At 33.6% G+C, this 17,626-nt stretch overlaps 2 protein-coding genes and 1 pseudogene across 2 annotated transcripts; all 3 read left to right on the top strand.

Annotated features, from left to right (window-relative positions):
- Positions 1–6,477: 6,477 nt before the first annotated feature.
- LOC119608857 lies at positions 6,478–8,433 on the top strand. Its single transcript, XM_037963414.1, has one exon. It carries the CDS (start codon positions 6,478–6,480, stop codon positions 8,431–8,433), a length of 1,956 nt encoding a protein of 651 aa, XP_037819342.1.
- Positions 8,434–10,346: 1,913 nt separating this feature from the next.
- Positions 10,347–10,906, top strand: LOC119608856 (annotated as a pseudogene).
- Positions 10,907–11,631: 725 nt separating this feature from the next.
- LOC119608855 (protein FAM170B-like) lies at positions 11,632–12,036 on the top strand. Its single transcript, XM_037963413.1, has one exon. The coding sequence runs from the start codon at positions 11,632–11,634 to the stop codon at positions 12,034–12,036; it is 405 nt and encodes a 134-aa protein (XP_037819341.1).
- Positions 12,037–17,626: the final 5,590 nt, after the last annotated feature.

The following is a 17,626-nucleotide window of genomic DNA, read 5'->3' as shown; positions in this document are numbered from 1 at the left end:
TTGAGTAACTACTTTTTAGTATTGAGTACCCAAAAAATAGGGCAAATACTCGATACTCGATACCCACTACTCAATACTTTAACAGCACTATTAAACAAGTATATTGTACATAGTTTAAGGCTTAAACTTAAGGCTTAAAGAATATAAAAACGCAAAAATAAAATTTTGAGTTGTGTCACTTTTGTACTGGGTGTGCGATATGCATTAATGTTAGTACCCTCAATACGGAAACAAAAATTTTGCCAAGTTATCTGAAAATTAGATATTTAAATGAGTTTTAATAAAAATTAGCTTGCTGGTGGAGGGTATTTAAGATTCGGCATAGCCGAATATAGCACTCTAACTTGTTTCTACTATTTTAATTTCAATTATTTCAATAAAAACTATAAAATTTAATTTTATTTAGATTTATTTTTATAGATTTTATTTTGGTGAGTATACAAATAGAAGAAGAGAAAACTGATCCTCTACATAGAAGATGAGAATACTCATCTTCTAGAAGAAGAGAATACTCTTCTTCTAGAAGAAGAGAAAACTCATCTTCTAGAAGAAGAGAAGACTCATCTTCTAGAAGATAGGATAGGAACACTTCAAGATGATACTAAGTAGCCACTTCAAGAAGTGACTTCCTAGTTACATCTAGAAGAGTCTTTGGCAATACCTTACTTCCAAGAGTCATCTAGAAGTTTATTCTGCGGGTCTTCCAGAAGTATCTTCCACGTTACGCTTAAACGTTCCCCAGCTCGGCATCAGTTCTTCCCGACTGGTGAGGAGAATTCTTATACTTCTGCAACATCGCTGGCGAGCTTTTAGCACGTTTGGAAGTTTCATACGGGTAACTTCCGCAACAGAAAATGTTTGTAGGGAAATATATAAATACTCCATACATAATGCTAAGTTCAGTGATGTTTTGTGTTTTGTCCTGTCACGTTCAGTTTTAATTATTCATTGTAAAACTTTAATTATACCCTACACCACTTTAGTGGGGAGAGTATATTGGGTTTGTGCTGATGTTTGTAATGCACAATAATATTGGTCCTATACCCACCTTAAAGTATACCAATTGGCTTAAAATCATTTTCTGAGTCGATTTAGCTATGTCCGTCCGTCCATGTTAACCTTGTAATCAAACAGGTCGCAATTTTGAAGATAATTCAATGAAATTTGGTACATGATATTGTCTATTGTCCCAGGGACGAAGCCTATTGAAAATGGTTACGATCGGTCCATTATTTCACCTAGCCCCATACAACTGAACCCCTGAATAGGGCTTGTAAACCTTGTAATTAAGCTACAGGTCGCAATTTTGAAGATAATTCAATGAAATTTGGCACACGATCTTCTATGGTACCAGAGACGAAGTCTATTGAAAAAGATTAACATCGGTCCATTATGTCACCAAGCCCCCATACAACTGAACCCCCGAATAGGGCTTGTAAACCTTGTAATCAAACTACAGGTCGCAATTTTGAAGATAATTCAATGAACAAACTACAGGTCGCAATTTCGAAGATAATTCAATGAAATTTGGCACACGATCTATGGTACCGGAGACAAAGCCTGTTGGAAATGGTTAACATCGGTTCATTATTTCACCTAGCCCCCATACAAATAGGGCTTTTAAGTTCATAATTATGTTTAATATACTCGTATCTCGATAAAAAGCTGCAAAACCAAGTTTTATACTATCATTGATGTCCTTCATGAATTTTATAATTATAGGATTCTAGCCCTACACAAAGTCCCCTTAAAATTTGACTTAAATGTCCACAATTTTATTCAACAATAAATGGCTTAAGTATATCATAGGCAAGGTAAAATTCAACTTAAATGCTTTATTATGAAAACTAAATCACATTTTTTTGTAACAGCTACCGGAGACGAAGCCTGTTGGAAATGGTAAACATCGGTCCATTATTTCACCTAGCCCCCATACAACTGAACCGGTCGAATAGGCTTTTAAGTTCATAATTATGTTTAATATACTCGTATCGCGACAAAAGCTGCAAAACCAAGTTCTATACTAGCCTTGATGACCCTCATGAATTTTTTAATTATAGGGTCTCATTTGACCATAGCCCCTATTCAAAGCCCCCTTCAAAATTCGACTTAAATGTCCACAATTTTATTCAACAATAAATGGCTTAAGTATATCTGAGACAAGGTACAATTCAACTTAAATGCTTTATTATGAAAACTAAATCTCATTTTTTTTTGTAACAGGTGTATTATAAGGTCGGCCTCGCCCGACTATAATTTCTTACTTGTTAGTTATTGAATTTAATATTCATAGAAAACAAGTAAGAAATTATAGTCGGGCGAGGCCTAGACCCTATAATTATAAAATTCATGAGTGTAATAATGGCTAGAACTTGGTTTTGCAGCTTTTTTGTCGAGATAAGATTATATTAAATATAATTATGAACTTGAAAGCCCTATTCATCGGGTTCAGTTGTGTATGAAATCATGGACTGATGTTAACCATTTGCAATAGGCTTCGTCTCCCGTACCATGGAAGATCATGTGCCAAATTTCATTGAATTCTCTTCAAAATTGCGACCTGTAGTTTGATTACAAGGTTTACAAGCTCTATTCAGGGGTTCAGTTGTATGGGGGTTAGGTGAAATAATGGACCAATGTTAACCATTTTCAACAGGCTTCGACTCCGGTACCATAGAAGATCATGTGTCAATTTTCATTGAATTATTATCAAAATTACGACATGTAGTTTGATTACAAGGTTTACAAGCCCTATTCAGGGGTTCAGTTGTATAGGTGAGATAATGGACCCATTGTCGAGGATCGATCTGGCAACGACTTGATCGACCTCGACTAAGCCGCATCGGCCACATATTCAGCGGCGGTGTAAGTACGGCCCAAGCCTTTTGAAACCGTCAAAGAATCGGCAAAATAAAAGTTTTTAATTTCATTAAAATAAAAAATAAATTTTCAATTTATTCCCTTTATTTTGCAAATCGTTTATTACAACAAAGATTTATTTCGATTTCACATTATTTTGTTCTTAAAATATTGTGTGTAGATTAGTACATTTGGTGGTGGTTTTTTCTTTTATTTACTAGCTTTATTCTCATTAAAATTCTCTTAATATAATTTACATATGATAGTACTCAACAGGGATGGAAAATGAGATTTTGTTTCAGTATCAAAAAATATTTCAGAGGGTACTTTTTTGGATCTTAGAGTACTAAAATATTTTTTTTTTTTTTTTGCTGAAAGTTTTTAATTTCTTAAATACACCTTCACATATTTAGACATTTTTAAATAATCAACAACAGAAGTAGAAAAGGTATTATATACACCGTAGGGTGATCGATTATTCGACATTTTCCAAAAACCGGTTTTCGAGTAGTTCGAATTGTTAACATTTGAAAAAAACCGGTTGATATTTTTCAAATTCAGAGAAATAATTATAATTATAAATAAAAACATCTAGTTTAATTTGAAAAAAACATTATTTCTTTAATGTAAAAAATTGGGAGGAATCATAATCTTAGTTTAAGTCCCTGTTTAGTAAATTTTCATAGGCATTCCAACACTGCTATAATATTTCAGCGACAAATTAATTATTGTAATTGGAATATAATCTTAAGATTGATAAAATTTTATCCAACAGTTATTCCAATCAATTTTACAAGTAAATTTTCATAATTAGGAAAACCAAAAAAGTTTAACCAAAGGTGCTTTAGAAAAATATACTCTAGTTTCTTGAAATTTAGACAGGCTGTATTATTATTTATTTCAAAATTTAATTGAAGTAATCTTTGAATACAAAGCAAATAAAAGTATTCGAAACCGGCTTTTAAAAAGTTAAAAAACCGGGTTATTCGATATTCGAAAAAATCAACATTTAGAAAAAACCGACACTGGTAAATCAGAAAAAACGGTTTTATGACCGATTGAAAAACAGAATCGATCACCCTAATATACATATATTGATATAATGAATCTTTGTCCGTCCCTCAATCTTAACTTTTTCGATATAATTTGATGAACTTCAATGTCCATGTTATCATATAGCTACCATAAAAATATTACCCCGATATTGTACTTCGTAAATATGTATATTAAAATCAGTCATGATACAATTTGCTATATTTTAATAAATCCTGTCTTAAAGAAATTCAGGCCACATTTAGCCCTACTCAAGGATGAATTTAGAAATTCAACTTATTTATTTATTATACGCTAATAATTGAGCTACAAATATTAGTAACTATAGTTTATTGTCAATAAATCTCTTATATAAATTAGAATGGCCTGGTTCTCAACTAAAATTAAAGTTTAATTGATTATAAGATAGCGTTTCTCAAAATTTTTGTCCTGGGGTTAATATTTGGCGAGCTGGATCAAAGGATAAAAAGGTCCTTTTTTGAGGTTTTTATGATTTTTTTTTTTCATATTTCATCCAAAGGAAAGATATAAAATTTTAGTATCATTAGAAAGGTCCTGGGGAGACGCTTTCAATGGCATACCAGATTTGTGTAAATTTTTGTGTAACAGAAAAAGTAATCAAAATTTTTCGTAAAAGTTTCAGATTTTTTCATTTTAACATATATGATTTTAATATAATTAATTGAAATTAATTGAAATCAATAAAATCTACGAAACGGTTTTTTTCCGTTTTTCAAAATTCAATCTAGATCAAATTTTATTAAAATTTATCGAAGCCTATTTACGCTACCAAAACATCGCGAAATAATGTAAAAAATAACATAGAAATCGTTATTTACAAAGCAAGCGTAACAAACAAGTAGATATTTAGGATAAATTATGTTACTATGTTAGTTAAACTGAAAAATTTTGATTGATAATAGAATGAAACCATAAAGTGTTATATACCATTGTAAAGCTAATGAAATTACGCGTATGCTGATGTACATATTAAGTATGTTAGATAAATATAGCTAACAGAATACCTGGGACAAAATAGAGTTTAAAATATTAAGATAAAATACAAAACATAAAGAATTTCGAAAAACAGAAAAAACCATTTCGGTGAAATTTAGTTGAGGTTTATAAATAATTTCAATTAATTACATTATATATTTCTATGTAAAAGTATGAAAAACTTGAAATTTTTCAGAAAAATTACGACATTTGTAATCATTTTGGTGTTGTATACGAATTTGTGTATGTCATTGAAATCGTCTCACAAAAATTTTGAGAAATGGTATCTTAGAATGAACTAAATTTTGATTTCCGGTGGGAAATCAAAATTCATTTGGTAGGGCCCCAATTCATTTGGTAGGGCCCCAAATTTAATAACACATATGTGTTATTAAATTAAAATTCGATGTACATAGGTGTTCATTTGTTAAAAAATCAATAGTCATATCAAATTCTACACATGAGACCATACATAAGACCATCCATGACATGAAACAATAATTTGCTTTAAATTCCAAATAATTTTCACCAAAAAATTTCTCTTATTATCTATGGTTGAATTCTTAATTTCAAAACATATCGTTTTATATTAGATAGAAATTGAGTCCTTCGATCTTCTATCATTTGGAAATAATTAGTTTTAAAGTCAAATATTTTATCAAAATTGAAATTTTTGGTAATTTTCTCATATAATATTAACAATGGAATTTAATTAGATTAATATTCATATAATGTCAATCAAGATAAAAATTCGAAATGAGCTGCATTGGTTATTTGCAAAACATACTTCTAAAAAGTGGCTTTTAAAACTAGATTTCAAAACAGTCTTAGAACTTCAAATTTGAACTTTTAAAGATACTTTGACCCCCATTTTCTCATTGTCTGATTATGTTTTATCAAAACGATAAATTGACATTTTACATACAAAAATTATTTTAACAAGCGGTATATCCACCTGTTAAACGATAACCGGAGGTTGAGATATTGGCCCTGAGAGTATCAAATAAGACTCGGGAGTATCACGGTACATTTGAACATCAAATAGTATCAAAAAAAGTACCATCGTACCAAATTTGCCATCCCTGATCAAGAAGAATAAAGCATAAAAGAAAATAAGAGAAAATTATTTATCAGTAGTGTAATTGTTGTTACAGTTAATTGTGTACCCTACATTTTACAGGCTGATAATATTAGTACAACGCTTAGTTTGTTTTTTTTAAATAACTATAGAAAATTAATTTTATATATTTCGGTGTTAATTTTAAAGTTCTTTATTAAAATACACCCTACTATTTTTCGAATAGGCATTTCTAATTCAAGATTCGTTTTGATAAATATTGAAATTGTAGATTTTATTGGCATTCTTCAATTAATATTTGATTATATAGTGTGCTGTCAGTCACTTTAGAAATATTTTACTAGAGGTACCCTACATACAGTGTTTAATACTTTTAGTACATAGTTCGTTTTGTACTTTTCTACTGTCACATAGTAATTTTCATTACATATTTTTTTTGGGTTCACTAAAAAGTCACATTCCTTTGTTTATTGTAAAAGAAAATAAGTACAATGGGTTCCCAAATATGTACTAGATTCATTCACGAATCAGAAAATTTAATGGGTGTGTGCAATAAATTTTCAAGTCTAGGTTGTGATGATTTGACTGAATCTCTTTTAGAGGCAAAACTGCAAACACTAGAAGAGGATTGGCAGTCGCTACGCCGTGCTTATGAAGGCGTATATATGGCTGATGACGGAATCTTCAGCCCAGATTATAAAGCGAATGCTAAATCCACTTATGAAGAATGTTGGGATAGGTATCAAGAGACCAAACCTGAGCTGATAGATTTTATAAAAATGTCCAAAGCTTCCGCTGAAAATAATCAAAGAGACAATGGTCCTTCTCATTCCTCAGCATTTGATCCATCTAGTTACCATCCACTGAACATGACTTATGAAGCGCCAGATATGGGTGTCAACGTTCCACCATGCGATGCACCTGACTTTCATGGCTCCTATGAAGAGTGGCCTTCATTTAGAGACATGTTCAGTACTGTTTACATCAGTAAAATAAGAATGCCAGACGTACAAAAGTTATTGTACTTAAGAAGAAAGGCAAAAGGTGAAGCAAGTTCTATTGTAAATAAATATCCATTGACCGATGAAAGTTTTTCGTTAGCATGGGGTGCTTTACGAGCATGCTACGAAAACAAAAGGGTTCTTGTAGATATACAATTGAAGGCTCTATTCAATATTCCACCTGCCAAAACTGAATCCGCTGAAGCGATTAATAAAATACAAACAACAATAACTGATTGTCTGGCAATGTTGTCATCTCATGGCGTACAGGTAGAAAACTGGGATCCAATTCTCGTTTACCTTTGTTCGACAAAACTACCAAGTGAGACCCTCGCTCTTTTGGAACAATCTCAAACGACGAATTCGATATTGCCATCATGGTCTCAAATGGAGCAATTTCTAATAAAAAGGCACAGAGTAGTAGAAAGAGTAGTAGGAATACTTAATGAAGGAAATCAAATGAATTATAATTCTAATAATTCCAATAGGCAGACAAATAACAAAGCCCTTCGGGTGCCTCATTGTAAGTTATGCGACAAAAATCATTACTTAAGATTTTGTCAAAAATTTTCAAACTTCTCTCAGCAGCAACGAAACGATTTTGTCGCACAAAATCAAATGTGCATTAACTGTTTATCCCCAGTTCATAATGTTTCTGAGTGTACAAGTGTAAACAGATGTGATCAATGTGGTAATAAACATCACAGCATGTTACATTTGAATAAAAATGATAATCAAAGTTCTCAAAAAAAGATTACTAAGAAAAATGCGTCGGTCGCTTTCCATGCGGATCCAATAGATATAGAGAATGAAGACGCTGAAGAAAGTACTGAGCTCTCAGGAAATCCATGTTGTTACAAATCAACTACACAAGCAACTAACACTCAGACCCATTTAACCGTTAATCAGGATGATATCTTACTTCCCACAGCGCTTGTTCAAATTTTACACTGTGGTGAGCCATTTACAGTCAGAGCACTGATAGGTTCTGGTTCAAAAAGATCATTCCTGACTAGTAGAATTTCAAAAAGGCTAAACCTGATTACGGAAAATGCAAATTTCGAAATCTGCGGATTGGGTGGTACAGTAGTAGCTAATGCTAATAAAGTAAGTTCTATTACTTTATACAATCAAAGGCATGAATTCAAGTTAACAACAAAAGTCATACTTGTTTCCAATTTGAAAAATTTCATGCCTAGCTGTTCAATAGAAATTTCTGATCTCTCCGACATCAGAGACTTATGCTTAGCTGATCCCAATTTCTTAGTATCTGCTCAAATAGACATGTTGCTAGGAAGTGACATAATTCCTCACATCATACTTGATGGACTAAAGAAAAACGTTTTGGGTAATTTAATTGCTCAGAATTCTATTTATGGCTGGTACATTTACGAAATTGCACACAATTTCACTTACGGCCATAGACAACTTACAAAGCGAAAATGAAAGTATTAGTTCAATATTAAGAAAGTTCTGGGAAATAGAGGAAATTCCGAAAATAGCTAATCAATCGGAAGCAGATCTCTTTTGCGAAAATCTATATAAAGAAACAACTTCTCGGCAGTCCGATGGTAGATAAGTAGTTAAACTTCCATTAAAAAGTAAATGACAATCATTCTAAATTGGCGTTTATATAAGTATGTCTTTAATGGAGACATTGAAAAAATGTATCGTCAAATATTAGTTAATGAATCTGATCGTTCGTATCAAAAAATTTTGTTTCGGAAAAATATTTCAAGTCCAATTGAAGATTTTGAGTTGACAACGGTAACTTTCGGTATAGCATGTGCACCTTATTTGGCAATTAGGACCCTTCTACAATTAGCATCAAATTCTATTAGAATAGATAGTCCTTTATCTGCAAGAATTTTGAGAAAAGAGACATATGTTGACGACATATTGTCCGGAGGCCATTCATTGTCTTCGTCAATGGAAGCTCAAAAACATCTGATTGATACTTTAAAATCAGCAGGGTTCCCATTAAAAAAGATAACGGCAAATCATCCAGATTTGTTGTCTCAGATATCATCTGATGATTTATTGAACACAGAATTTTTGAAACTCTATGATTCAAGTTCAACAAAAACTTTGGGAATTCGTTGTAATGCTATAAGTAATTCCTTACTTATAAAGTAGAACAATTAAATTCGACATCATCGGCATCAAAAAGGCAGATTCTCTATGCTGTTGCTAAACTTTTCGATCCCGCAGGATGGCTTACGGCTATTATTAATCAAGCCAGGATTCTTTTATAAGAATTATGGCAAGACGGGGTCGGCTGGGATGACGAGGTCAAACCACAATTTCTTGACAAATGGAAAATATTTGTTGATAGTTTCCCTAATATCGAATCCATTGAAATTCCAAGATGGATCCACTACCATCCACAATATAATATCCAAATACATGGATTTTGTGACGCTTCTGAGCAGGCTTATTGCGCTACACTATATGTGGTATCCGAGAACTCTGGTATTCGGTATTCACATCTGCTTTCTGCTAAAAGTAAAGTTGCGCTCTTGCAACGAATAAGTTTACCTCGACTTGAGTTATGCGGAGCTCTTCTGCTTTCCAGACTCGTAAAGCAAATACTTACGAACCTTCCATTCTGCAGCCCAAAGCTTTACTTATGGTCAGACTCAACCATTGTTTTAGCTTGGCTACAAAAACCTCCATCAGTCTGGAAAACGTATGTCGCTAATAGAACAACTCAGGTTATAGCGAATGTTAGTAATGCTAGTTGGAATCACGTTCCAACGGATCACAACCCAGCTGATCTTGGCACTCGCGGTTATAAACCACAAGATCTTGTTAACAACCCATTGTGGTGGTATGGACCAATGTGGCTCTTGGATTCCCAAGCAAATTGTCCCAAATATAGTTCTCCACCTGAAGTTCTTCCGGAAAAAAGGAGGAGTTCAGTTTGTTTTTCAACACCGGCTGACAACAGTCTAATCGATAGATTCTCCTCTTATCCTCGAGCTCTTTCTGTTACAGCTTACGTGCTCAGGTTTATTAACGCTATCAGGAAGAAAGGTTTAAAGGTTCAGCATTCTAGTTTGACTCTGAGCCTTACGGAGCTTAAAGAATCAAAATTTATGCTGATCAAACTAACTCAACGAGTTTATTATCCTCAAGAGTACAGTCAGCTCTCTGACGCGAAACTAATTTCAAGAAAAAGTTCTATTCTCACTTTAAACCCATTTCTGAATTCAAATGGAACTATGAGCGGTAGATTAGCCAATTCATCTCTAACCTATGATGAAAGTTACCCTCTAAGCATTCCTAACTCCTCTAATTTCTGTAGAATATTTCTTGATTTTACTCACAAAACATTGTTGCATGCTGACATTTTCCTAATGATGAATGCAATTCAAAGCCAATTCTATATACCAATACTCAAAAGAACTGTTAAAAAATGTGTTCACCATTGTTTAGTGTGCGTCCGTTATAAGCAAAAGCTTAAGTCTCAGATTATGGCAGCTTTGCCCCCAGAAAGATGCTCCTTTACTTTACCATTTACTTATGCAGGTGTTGATTTTGCTGGGCCATTTCAGTTAAAATCGGGTAACTTGCGAAACTCTCCATATATAAAAGGATACGCTTGTATATTTGATTGTTTTTCCACAAAAGCTATACATCTGGAAGCGTGCTCTAGTTTATCCTCAGACGCCTTTTTAGCAGCTTTCGCACGGTTTACGGGTAGAAGAGGGTTGGCTTCGATAATGGCACAAATTTTCTCGGCGCGAGTAGATCGTTGCGAAAAGAATCTCTCTTATTTCTTAAGAAATCCGCAGAAGATATAAGTAAAAAATATGCAGTCCATGGCTTTGAGTGGAAGTTCATTCCACCTAGTGCTCCACATATGGGAGGTCTTTGGGAGGCTGGTGTAAAAAGTTTTAATCAATCAAAGGTTTAACTTCGAAGAGTTTTCGACTCTATTAACCCGAATTGAAAGTGTCCTAAACTCCAGGCCTATTTCCCCAATGTCCGAGGATCCTGAAGATTTACAAGACCTAACTCCTGGTCACTTTTTACGAGGAGCTCCATTGATGAACTGCCTTTAGAGAATTTGTCGATAATAAACCGATGGGAGAGGCTCATCGCCTTAGTCAACGCTGGAAGACTGAATATCTTCATGAACTCCACAAGCGTTACAAATGGAAAAATCCACAACGGGATTTGCAGAAAGACGACTTTGTAGTCATAAAGGATGAACTTCTACCTCCAAATGAGTGGAAAATGGGACGCGTCGAATTAGTCCATACAGGAAAAGATAAACGCGTTCGCGTAGCTGACGTCCGAACAGCGTCTGGAACCGTTACCAGACCAATTGTCAAACTTTGCATGCTTCCGATTTGTGATAAGGCAGTAGATTGACTAGAATTGTATGTTCTGTTCAAATTGTTCAAATTTGTGTTAGCGAACCCATTGCTGCTGCTTTGTTTTTCTCTCTTTTTCCTTTTGCAGATGGATCAGTTCCCTGAATCTGAAATGTGCCTGGTCTGTTTCCGCAACCACCCTCTTCGCTACTGCAGGCAGTTTAAGAAGATGACGGTAAAACAAAGACAATATGTCGTTCGGGTCCATCGCTATTGTTCTAATTGCTTCGCCCGCACGCATCTAGTCGGAGGATGTATTTCAATGGAGGCCTGTCATGAGTGTGGAGATTTGCATCACACCATGTTGCATCCTGAGCGGTCCCAACGACATCGTCAACAACCACTACGACGTCAACAACAACCACAACAACGTCAACAACAACCGCAACGTCGTCAACAACAACGTCGTCGACCACAACCTCGCCAGCAGATGCAATCTTCACGTCGCCGTCAGCAGCTACCTCAACGTCGCCGTCAGCTAGTACAACGTCGTCGTCCCCAACCACGCCGTCGTCAACCTGTTGCAGTTACCCAAAATGCCCAGGAATTGGTACAACAGATTGTTGCAGCTGTGGGCCAATTGTCGGGGGCATTAAATATTGCACCAGTGCAAAAGGGACGTGATGTCAAGGATCGATCTGGCAACGACTTGATCGACCTCGACTAAGCCGCATCGGCCACATATTCAGCGGCGGTGTATGTACGGCCCAAGCCGTACTTTCGCGGCTAAGGAGGAAGAAGAAGTCAGTCTTCGACTACAACCGAACGCCAGCGGCCATAAAAAACAAACAAAATAAATAATAAAAAAAAACAAAAAAAAAATACTTAAAACCAAAAAAGACAAACATTAAAAACAAATAAATATAAAAGAATTTTAAATAAAACAAATTCACAAACATTTATATAAACAATTAAACAAACATTCATATAAACAAGAAAAACACATTCAAAATTAAAAATAAGTGTTGTGAGTGGTTCCCACAAAAACACATACATTTATTCATTTACAAAAAAAAACATAATTGAACTAATAAACAAAAAAATAGTAAAATATTTAAAACCTACACTGTACAAAACAAAACAAGAAATTTAAATATTATAAACACCAAATAAAAACTGAAATACAACACTAGCAAACACCACTTTTTTATATTTATTTTTCTGGTCTCCACAGCAATTGAAAGAGAAGTTAGTATATTTCAGGTTCCTTGAAATTAGTACAAGTCGAAATAAATCTATTTCATTTGTTACATCTCTTGCAACAAATTTACAATTTTGTTTGAGTTATCTAAACAAAACAACAAATTCCCAAATGTTCCAATTGGAAAATCTGTTTACCGATCTTAGCCATTTTCAATAGGCTTCGTCCCTGGGAGAATAGAATATCATGTATCAAATTTCATTGACTTATCTTAAAAATTGCGACCTGTAGTTTGATTACAAGGTTTACAAGCCCTATTCGGGAGTTCAGTTGTATGGGGCTAGGTGAAATAATGAACCGATGTTAACCATTTTTAATAGGCTTCGTCTCCGATACCATAGAAGATCCTGTGCCAAATTTTATCGAATTATTTTCAAAATTGCTACCTGTAGTTTGATTACAAAGTTTACAAGCCCTACTCGGAGGTTCAGTTGTACGGGGGCTAGGTGAAATAATAAACCGATCTTAACCATTTTCAATAGACTTCGTCCCTGTGACAATAGAAGATCATGTACCAAATTATATTGAATTATCTTCAAAATTGCTACCTGTAGTTTGATTACAAGGTTTACATGGACGGACAGACGGATGGACATAGCTAAATCGACTCGGAAAATAATTCTAAGCAGATTGGTATACTTTGGATCTAATTATTATACCCTCCACCACCATGGGTGATAGAGGGTATATATAACTTTGTCATTCCATGTGTAACACCAAGAAATATTCATCTGAGACCCAAAAAGTATATATATTCTTGGTCCTTATGAAATTTTGAGTCGATTTAGCTATGTCCGTCTGTCCGTCCGTCCGTTTGGCTGTCTGTGTAAAACACGCTCACGTAAAAACGAAGCGAAATAAATAATTAAAATTTGAACAGAATATTCCCTATTGTCCTAGGCAGTTTGGTATTGAAAATGAGCAATATCGGTTAACATCGGGAAAAGTTATGAATCAAAATTTAAAACAACTCCGAAAAAATAAGCGTTTGTAATGTTCAATAAATCTTGCAATTGTAACAAATTTAAGCTGTTTAAATCTTGGGGTTTTTCTATTTAAGACATGAGAAATCTTATTTCTACAAATATTTGATCAATTAAAAAATTATTAATATAAAAGTAGTTGGTGGAGGGTAATTAAGATTCAGCTCAGCCGAATATAGCACTCTTACTTGTTCTAATTATAGGTATTTTTTAGTTATTAGCACCAGGTCTTTCTATGACATATCATATGATACTAATATTCTTAAAATTGAGCATACTGTTCCCAATATATTAAACTTAATTAAATAGTTTTTGAACGCGTATAACTCCTTAATTAGAAGGGAGCAAACAAAAATAGTATTGTAATGTTAGTGTCAAAAGCAATATCCCGTTTAGGGTCGTTAAGGTGTTCCTATCGTAAGTCACTGCAAATCATTTTTAAAATAATCCATGACTTTATAATTTCACATTTTTTTAGACGGTTTAATTCCAAGTTATTTTAATGTTCTAAAAAATTTTCATGAAAGATAATGTTTTTATTGATCCAAAACGATAAATAAATAAATTAATTTTTAATTATTTTATTTTTTTTTTAGAAAACAGTAGCTAATATTGTACCCCATATTAAAATACTTATTCATATTAAATTTTGTATGTACAAAATTTTGTGTTGATACCGATATATTTGAGGGAGTTATTACGATAAACATATATCCGGGAATTGTTGAGTTTGAACATACTTTAGTTTTGTGCAAATTTCATCGAAACAAAATTCATCGAAATATCTTTGGTAGTTTCTGAGAAAACTACTCAAGAATTGGGAAAAAATCGTTATTTTTTTTGAGGTAGTCGGAAATTTTTAATCATAGCTTTTTACGTCGTGAACCGGTTAACTGATTTTCAATACCAAACTGTACCGGATAATAAGAAATGTTTTGGGTGAATTTCGTGAATTTGTATTGCTTCATTTTAACGTGAGCGTGTTTTACACAGACAGACGGACGGACAGACGGACATAGCTAAATCGATTTAGAATTTTATAAGGATCAAAAAAATATGTATACTTTCTGGGGTCTCAGATTAATATTTCTTGGTGTTGCACAGAGAATGACAACATTATATATACCCTCTATCACCACTGATGGTGGTGGAGGGTATAAAAAGGGATCCAAAATAAATCTTTAACAATGATGGATTGATCATAAAATTTATGAAGAACTACAAAAATACATTTTTTTATACCCTCCACCACAATCAGTGGAGATAGAGGGTATATATAACTTTGTCATTCCGTATGTAACACCAAGAAATATTCATCTGAGACCCACCAAAATATTTATATTATTGGACCTTATGAAATTCTGAGTCGATCGAGCTATGTCCGTCTGTCTGTATAAAACATTCTCACATTAACACGAAGCAACAAAAATTAACGAAATCCACCCAAAATATTTACTATTGTCCTAACCAGTTTGGCATTGAAAATGAGCAAAATTGGTTCACATTGGGAAAAGTTATGAATCAAAATTTAAAACTACTCCGAAAAAATAAGCATTTTTAACATTCTGATGTAATTTTCACGACAACTATGTAATATAATTGCATGAAAAACATCATACATTTGTTTCTGCCCAAAGGCCTGACTTCTGCTGAAAATTGGCGGAATCGGTCTACAATTTCATATACCTCCCATACAAAAGTACATATTCCCGGAAAATGAGTTTATTGTTAATAACTTCGTCGAAATGTGGATATCTACACAAAATTTTACAAGTTAAAATCTTATGAGAATAGAATTCACTCAGGTCTATAATTGTACATAGCTCCCATACAAGGTCCCTCCCGAAAATCACTTAAACACGCATAACTCATTACTAAATTAAGATATCCATATCTTCTAATATAGAGAAATATTACTGTGACATTTTTTCCGATCGGTTCATAATTGGTCATAGCTCCCATACAAGGTCCTCTCCCGAAAATCACTTAAACGCACATAACTCATTACTTAATTAAGGTATCCATATAAAATTTGGTACAAGTATTGTTCTTATATACAGAAATTTTACTGTGAAATTGTTTTCCGATCGGTCCTTAATTGGTCATAGCTCCCATACAACTCATTACTAAATTAATATATCCATATAAAATTTGGTACAAGTATTGCTCTTATATACAGAAATTTTACTGTGAAATTTTTTTACGATCAGTCCATAATTGGTCATAGCTCCCATACAACTCATTACTAAATTAATATATCCATATAAAATTTGGTACAAGTATTGCTCTTATATACAGATATTTTACTGTGTAATTTTTTTACGATCGGTCCATAATTGGTCATAGCTCAAGGTTCCCTTCCGAAAATTACTTAAACGAACATAACTCATTACTAAATATTGATATCGGCACATTTAGCACAAATATTGCTTTTATATACATAAATCACACTATACAATTTGTTCACGATCGATCCATATTTGGTCATAGCTCCCATACAAGGTCACCTCCAGAAAATCAATTGTATGCTCAATATTCATTACCAAATAATGATATAGATACAGAATTTAGCCAATATTTTGTCTTTATATACATTAATGTTACGGTGGAGTTTTTTACGATCGGACCATAATTGGTCATAGCTCCATACAAGGTCCTCCAACAAAAATCTCTTAAACGCACATTACTCATTACCAAATAAAGCTGTTGATACAAAATTTTGCACAAATATTAGTTTTGTATACAAAAATTATATTTTAAGATTTTTCACGATCGGTTCATAATATGGGTGTGATCGGTCCAATACAAGGTTCCCTTCCGAAAATCAGTTAAACACACATTACTTATTACTAAATTACGATATAGATACAAAATTTGACTGAAATATAGCCTTTATATACGGAAATGGTACTTAAAGATTTCTTTACGATCGGTTCATAATTGGTCATATTTCCCATACTAGGTCCTGATCCGAAAATTTGTCTGTCTGTTGTTGGCACGATAGCGTCCACAAAAAAAGAGATATTGAGATGAAATTTTCCCAAAATATTTTTATACCCTACACCACTTTAGAATCATTTTCTGAGTCAATTTAGCTATGTCCGTCTGTCTGTCTGTCTGTCTGTCTGTCTGTCTGTCTGTCTGTCCGTCCATGTAAACTTTGTAATCAAACTACAGGTAGCAATTTTGAAGATAATTCAATGAAATTTGGCACATGATCTTCTATGTTACCGGAGACGAAGCCTATTGAAAATGGTTAACATCGGTCCATTATTTCACCTACCCCCCATACAACTGAACAAGCCGAATAAGGCTCTTAAGTTCATAATAATGTTTAATACACTGGTATCTCGACAAAAAGCTGCAAAACCAAGTTCTATACTAGCCTTAATGATTCTCATGAATTTTATAATTATAGGGTCTCATTTGACCATAGCCCCTGTACAAAGCCCCCATCAAAATTTGACTTAAATATCCACAATTTTATTCAACAATGAATGGCTTAAGTACATCTGAGACAAGGTACAATTCAACGACTTCACATAGCCCCCATAAAAATTAACCCCCCGGACTTTGTGTAAAAGGCTTCAAACATTCACAAATTCGTTGTTTATGAAGCAAATGGCTCAAAATTTCGTATAAGTCAGTTTTTTGACTTCCCAAATAAAATTTTGAATTATAGCGGGCATAGGTCGGTCCCCTTTTGAAAATGACTATAATGCTGATTACTCTCCACAAATTTTATGTGGATCGGTACATAATTGACCCTACCCCCATATAAGGTCCTCTCCATAAAATTACTTATAGCGATGAAATTTCAGAGAAGTAAGTTTTATATGAGCCAAAATCTCTCTACCAAATTTTATGTGGATCGGTCCATAATTAGCCCTACCTGCCCATAAGGTCCCGTTCAGAAAATGACTTTATCGCTTATTATTGGCGTAAAAATACGAGTATAGCGAAGAAATTTGACATAGGTAAGTATCTTAGGAGCCAAAACCTTTCCAGCAAATTTTTTGTGGATCGGTCCATAATTGACCCTACTCTCTATATAGGGGCCCTCCATAAAATTA

This window comes from Lucilia sericata, unplaced genomic scaffold, assembly GCF_015586225.1.
Source record: "Lucilia sericata isolate MDLA Ls3-8-SP2 unplaced genomic scaffold, ASM1558622v1 Contig000890F_arrow, whole genome shotgun sequence".
Lineage (NCBI taxonomy): Eukaryota > Metazoa > Arthropoda > Insecta > Diptera > Calliphoridae > Lucilia > Lucilia sericata.
This window is presented reverse-complemented; position numbering and strand designations above follow the sequence as displayed.

Excerpts from the sequence above, each read along its gene's own strand:
- LOC119608857 (XM_037963414.1), top strand. The coding sequence starts at position 6,478 with ATGGGTTCCCAAATATGTACTAGATTCATTCACGAATCAGAAAATTTA.
- LOC119608855 (XM_037963413.1), top strand. The coding sequence starts at position 11,632 with ATGGAGGCCTGTCATGAGTGTGGAGATTTGCATCACACCATGTTGCAT.